Source organism: Dipteris shenzhenensis, chromosome 14 (assembly GCF_047967505.1).
Source record: "Dipteris shenzhenensis isolate YYH24624 ecotype China chromosome 14, Dip_SZ_1.0, whole genome shotgun sequence".
In the NCBI taxonomy this organism is placed as follows: Eukaryota; Viridiplantae; Streptophyta; class Polypodiopsida; order Gleicheniales; family Dipteridaceae; genus Dipteris; species Dipteris shenzhenensis.
In genome coordinates, this window is record NC_141609.1 from 21,241,172 (window position 1) to 21,247,863 (window position 6,692).

A 6,692-nucleotide genomic window follows, 5' to 3' on the forward strand; every position below is an offset into this window, starting at 1 on the left:
AATTTGATGGAGCATACAAACCTTCGACCAAGGCTGCTAGTGTGGGTGTGAAGCTCACTTCATCGGGGGGGTGGGGTGTATTGTTATAGCAAGTCTACACCTGCAAGTACTTGCAACCAAGCTGAGTACTCGACACTCATTTTTGTTCTACAAAAGGCGCAAGGACATCACATCAAGCAACTTGAGGTGCGAGGAGATTCTCAACTCATGTGTGAACAAGTTAGTGGAAGGTGGAAGGTGCGGAGCGAAGGCTTGGTTCCATGACATCAATAAGCATTCGAACTTTGCAAACAATTTGAAGAGGTAAAAATTCAGCATATCCCTCGAGCTCAAAATTTAGTTGCTGATTTCTTGGCACGTGAAGCTTATACTTCAATCACGCATGAAATGAGTGGTAGCACCACCTCAACAAAGCTGCAAGCCACAAATGAGGGTGATCATTTGTAAGGAATGCAAAGGTTGTGGTCATCAAGAAACTAAGTGTTGTGCATATTTGATACGATTTTACCGACTTCAAAACATCATCAAAAAGGTCCTTAAGGACATTGCTCAAAAGAAGGATGCCAAACCACACACCCCTTGAAGAAATAGCATGGCGACTGCAAGAACTGGAAGAAGCTGAAGGTGATGTGCAAGCTGTCCAACTATTGACATTTGTCATGGCATTCTTGTTTTCCTTGATGAACAACCTCATGCAACGCCGTGTCTCTAACCCTCACCTATAAAGATGGATGCAATATCATGCCTCGACCAATAAGGTTTGGTCCTTTAAAGATTGTCTATGAGCTATTCTATGCTGAAGATTCTTCCTATATAGCATTTCACAATACACCAGTCACACCCTACGCTGCCTATGTGTGCTTTGGATGTATCTTTACCTGATTTTCAGTTCAAGCTACCTCTTTCCATTGTTTGCCAATAGATAAGCCTCATTTTGCCTCTCTCTTTTTTATTTTCCAAGCATGGCCAACATTCCTGTGTTCTATGGTCGAGTTGAAGAAAATCCAAATGAGTATCTTGTGGCCTTCAAGCGCCATTGTGTTTCTCTCAACTTTCTTACTGAAGATAGATGGTCGTTGGTTCTTCCCACATTTCTAGAGGGTTTGACTCAAGTGTGGTATGAGAAGCAGACCAAGGACGTTCGCCAAAGTTAGCCGAGGTTGACAACAGCTATGATTGAGTATTTTGGCAAAGAAGAGGAGCCGGAGAATGTGTACCTGCAGGTGGCAAACCTAAAGTAGTCAGAAGGTGAGACGGCATGCCGATATGTGGATCAAGCATCCATGCTCCTGGACCGTTTAATTGCCACATAGGAGGACAATGCCAGATTTTGAGCTGGAATGACTCAGCATGTGCTGGGCTACCTTGTAGCAAGAGCCAGTGATGAATTCCACCTCAAGCTTAAATGGGAGAATCCAAAGACCATGGTGCGAGCACAAGAGATTGCTCAAAAGTTTGACAAAGTTCAATCTAACCCTGCTTCAAAGAAAACAGTTGTCCCTTTGCAAACCCCTCGATTCTTGTAACAACAACCTGGGGCATCCAACTCAGGGGCATACCCCCACCCCCCATTAGGGATGTATCCATCGCCTCCACCTGAAATGTATGGTCCTCCCTTAGATGCTTACCCTCAACAAGGTGTATATCCTCACCCTCTGCCTGGAAGATTTCCCCAGCCTCGCCCACGAGCCCCCCTCCTTCCTACTCCCTTGGCCCCTCCTGCTAAAGAACTCGGAGTCAATGACCTTGCCAAGGCCTTGAATGATCTTCAGCTTGAGATGGTGGGCATCAAAAATCAAGCCAATCACCCTCCAAGAGAACATGCCAATGTTCTGTGCTACAAGTGCCACCAGAACGGTCATTATCGCATCGAATGTCCCAATATTCCAAGGGTGAATCTTCTAGGTGAATCAAGCACCAAGGATTCTGATGTAGAGGTCCTTGACCTACGCAAGAGAAGTCATACCACCTCGGACCCATCTCCAAACTGTGGACCGGGCCACCCCAGGAAGAAGGTGTCCTTCTCAGAGCCCTCAGATACTGAGATGGCAGACCCACCAACAGAGAAGACTAAAAGATCTTGTAGAAGTAAGTGGTCGCCCTCGGATTTCCCTATCGGCTCAAGAAAAGAAGACTATTCAATCATTCAGGACCTTGCTCGTCAGTCTTTGAGCATCACACTTCCTCAACTAATAGCATTAAGCCCTAAGGTGAGACATGAGCTGCAGCAAGGTCTCTCAACAAGGAGGAGAAAGAAAAAGAGAAAGGTACGAGAGATTTCTTCTATCTCTGAAGATGTTGATCGGCACCCGCATACAATAGATGTCATCATAGATAATTGCCATATCAAAAGTGTGTGTGTTGATGGGGGAGCCGCATGTAATATCATGGTGCCCCGTATCATGAAGAAGTTGAATTTGAAATGCACAAGGCATTCCTCCACTCAAATCAAAGTAGCAGATGGTCGACGACTCGCCACCCTAGGAGTCATTGAGGATTTTCCCATCATTGTCAATGGGTTGATCACCACCGTCAATTTCTATGTAGTGGACATTGAAGATACAGGCAAGAGTTACCTAGCCATACTCAGGAGATTGTGATTGAGAAAGAGTGATGCAGTCAGTTATTGGAAGACGGGACACATGTCTTTTGGTACTTCAAAGGAAAAGATCCCGGTGAAACCAAGTGCCACTGAGCCAGAAGAAGAAGAAGAGCAAGACAGTGATACTCTCTCATCCTCGGTGTCTGAGTCAATGGAAGATTCAAACGGGGGGGAGGAGTTCTCAGAGGAAGAAGTTTACATGATGGGGGTGTCTCCGACCCCACCACCCACAGTCCAACCCCACCACCCACGGAAAAGGTAACAGCTAGTCCTCAACAGCTTGAATCTATGCTTTCTCCAGACCTCACTCCGAGTGAGAAAGATGAGTTCCTACAAATGTTCAAAGGTTTCCCTAACCTCTTCGCAACTAGCTACCACCACCTTCGGCATGTGACTACCATAGAATACAAGATAGAGCTGAAGCCTGATGCTAAGCCTGATGCTAAGCCATTGGCTCAAAAGTATTGGAGATTAGGGCCCTACAGACTGACGCTTTGTGCTTAGAGTTGCAGAAGCTTGTAGAAGCTGGGTTTATTGTTCCAGTTCACAATACTGAATGGGCTTCACCAGTGGTAGTTACCCCAAAGAAAAACAACAAGTGGCGGGTCTGCATCGATTATAAGAAACTCAATGTGGCCACCAAGACGGACCATCATCCTTTGCCCTTTCAAGACCTCATTCTTGAGAAGGTAAGTGGTCATGAGATGTATACTTTCTCTGATGGTTACTCTAGGTTTTATCAAATCAGAATTGCCGAGGAGGATGTGCTTAAAACCACATTTGCCACACCCTGGGGGACGTTTGTTGTTGACTCTTTCCTACTGCTTTCATAGGAAGAGCTGGGTATTCTCAGTATGTAGGGTTCTGAGGCTTTTTGTCACCTACAGATATATCGAGGTTGTCAGTTGTAGTATATGTGTAGCTTAGGACCTCGAATTGTGTTCCAATGAGAGATGTAGGCTTAAGTATGGTAAGCAAACAAAGTGCATGCATGTGTAAAAGGAACATGTATCATCATGATTGAGGTAATGAAGGCTTTCGCCTTCATTGGGGGTTGCAAGGTTTAAGAAGAGTTTAAGGGTTAGAAGGAGGTTCCAAGGTTTAGAAGGAGTTCCAGGGTTAGAAGGAGTTCCAAGGTTTAGAAGGAGGTTTTAGGGGTAGAAGGAGTTCCAAGGTTTAGAAGGAGGTTCCAGGGTTAGAAGGAGTTCCAAGGTTTAGAAGGAGTTCCAGGGTTAGAAGGAGGATCCAAGGTTCAGGGTAGAGTACATGGTGGAGAACTCATCTCCCTCGTAGATCATGGAGTTTAAGGGTTGAGGAACAAAGGGTTTAGGGGGAGCATAGGAGTGGGAGAGGAAGAAGGTGTAAGAGCATGGGGGAAAGAGAGGGAGGAGGAGAAGGGAGAGGAGGAGTGAGGAGGAGAGGGAGAGGATGGGTTGCAAGGTTGGAGGAGAGGGGAGGAGGAGTTACAAGGTTAGGACATGCTTTTGGATGTGGAGTGCAAGGAAGCATGGACACTTCAGACAATTGCTTGGAATACCAAAGTAGAACTCAACACAATGCCCCAAAGAGTGTGGGCTTCATTCCATTATGGGGTATTTATACAAGTTGGAGAGCTTCTCTCTCTGCATGTAGGAAGTGTAACACATCTCTCTCTACATGTAGGAAGTGTAACACATTCTCTCTCTACATGTAACACATCCTCTCTCTACATGTAGAACTCGCATGTAGAATGCGCATGTATAAGTTGTATGTAGAACTTGCATGTACAAGTTGTATGTAGAACTTGCATGTACAAGTTGTATGTAGAACTTGCATGTACAAGTCACATGTAGGAGTTGTATGTAGAACTTGCATGTACAAGTTGCTTGTAGAAGTTGTATGTACAACTCGCATGTAGAACTTGCATGTACAAGTCGCATGTAGGAGTTGCATGTAGAAGTCGTATGTAGAAGTCATATGTACAACTCGCATGTAGAATTTGCATGTACAACTCGCATGTACAACTCGCATGTAGGAGTCGTATGTAGAACTTGCATGTAGAACATGCAAGTTGGACTTCTAAGAGGGATTATTTCTAGCCTTATGTAAGTACAAGCAGAGCTTTGCCGCTACTCTACACACACATTCTGTTCTACCAAGTCCATGTTGGCATAGAGACAACATACTCCCGGATCCATTTTATTACCCGTCCTCAGGTTATGGCTGATTGCGAGCATGTACCTGGGTTGCCATGCTTTTAGTCCAGTGGCTGTGTGGAACTTGTGTCGTGCCAGTCGATCCTGCGGTAAAGCCTTAGCACCATACAATTTTTGCGCAGTTTCCAGGTAGCCTGTATCCACCATTTGCTCGAACAGAGATATGTGGTGTGCTTCTAAGAAGATCACTCTTTGATAGAGTCAACTTGTAATCTGAGCATCGACCCTTTCATTGGGATTAAAGCTGAGTGGAGGCAAATGGGAATCAAGGTAACATGGGACCTCCAGAATGAATTCCAATGTTTTACAGAATATAGCACTTAGGCAAAGGAAGCGATCAATGTTGCCACGCATTATTTGCTCATGTTGCTGAAGTGCTCGAACCATTGTGCCTTGGATATTCCATTCTACACCAGAGTCAATCAGTGGCCAATAAATGGTTCGATCTTCAGCAAAAGTGTGTATGTTGGCTTCCCATTTTTTACGCCATGGAAGTGCATAAAACTTGGGATGGGTTCTAAGACATGGAGGTGCCCGTAAGTACATCACAGAGCTTGGGACGGTGCCAATCAGGTTGTGGATCCAACTTGCTAATCCAACCTTCACTAATTTGGTGCTGATGAAGGTTGGTAGGAAAGTTGTCCAGGGTCCATCCACCTCGAGTTTTCATATCAGGATATTTGCTACAAAATTCCTTGATGGGGTTACTGGGAAGTGGTATCTCATCAAAATCATACCCATCATTGGAACTTGGCATGGGAGTACGAATTGGATTATCCAGATCCTGATATTCAAAATCAAATACTGTGTCATTTTCTGCTAATGAAAGCACAAGTAGTGTCGGAGGTGATGACGGGGCAGGGAGAGAATCTAGGGACATGGGGGAGAAATATGGAAGAGTGTTAGTTGCAGAAGGGGGAGCAGAGGGGAGGGGGGGAAGAACTGGGCAAATGGTTTGAGCAACTTGGTAATCCTCAAGGGTAGGATTAGCAAGGGAGGGGAAGAAGCTGTGTGAGGGGCTCATAAATTTGTGACTGTTGAGTTAGTTGAAAATGGTGAGAGGCATGAGCAAAGAGACGATGGAGGGAATAGATGTTAGGATGGATCTCGGGGAAGGTTAAGAGAGTGGTAGTAGCAAGGGTAAGTGAGGTTATGATGTTGGCAAAAAGAGTGGTTAGATATGGGAAGTTGGATGTGAGATAGGCCCTGTCATCTTCCGACACTTCTTTTTGCTGGTGTGATGGGATGATCAGCTGCATGGGTGGGATGTCGGTTATGTCGTGCCTTGCAAATAATAGTGATGGCCTTTGTAGCAATGGCAACAAACCTACAATAACCCTGAGGGGAGGACTACCCATGAGGCATACATATGCAATGAAATCATCTGGCCTAAGTGCTATAAACCCGGCATGTGTAGACAGGTAGAAGATATTTTTCTCATCTTCAGACAAGTCTTGGCAAATTATGCGCAGGGTTTTAGTCCTGATGGAGAAGGAAACAGAGAAGGATATCAAAGCATTCCGCATTGATCAAGGGGGGAACGGTAGCAAGTTGGTATTTTAAGATTCCACAATCCCTTGTAAGCTCGTCAATGCTGAAGGCACGTACTGCCAAAGATTGTTTCATGTCTTCAAGCTTGTCTTTGCAATCCTAGAGCTCTTCTTCTTTGTGAATTAGAGTGATTCAAGCTTGTGCCACTACCTCTATCTGTTGTGCATGTGTGGATATCAAGGAGTTATAGTAGGTCTGTAGCATTGCCGTTGCTTCTACTACCGCAGTCAACTGTGTTTGACTTTGGTGGAGGTTGGAGGTCACATCCCTTACTGCCTTCTCTTGAGCTTGGAGAGCTTGGTTCATGCGCACTTCTTCTACCTCCTTCTCATCTATCTGTGCCC

At 45.2% G+C, this 6,692-nt stretch overlaps 1 protein-coding gene across 1 annotated transcript in view; it reads left to right on the top strand.

Moving 5' to 3' along the window:
* Positions 1-6,360, top strand: part of LOC147894331 (sugar transport protein MST4-like) — a 184,510-nt gene extending 178,150 nt beyond the window's left edge. Inside the window, exon 4 of the mRNA XM_087385281.1 lies at positions 6,270-6,360. Coding sequence (XP_087241407.1) covers positions 6,270-6,360 — 91 coding nt within the window. The remainder of the gene's footprint in view (positions 1-6,269) is intronic.
* The last annotated feature ends 332 nt before the right edge of the window (positions 6,361-6,692 follow it).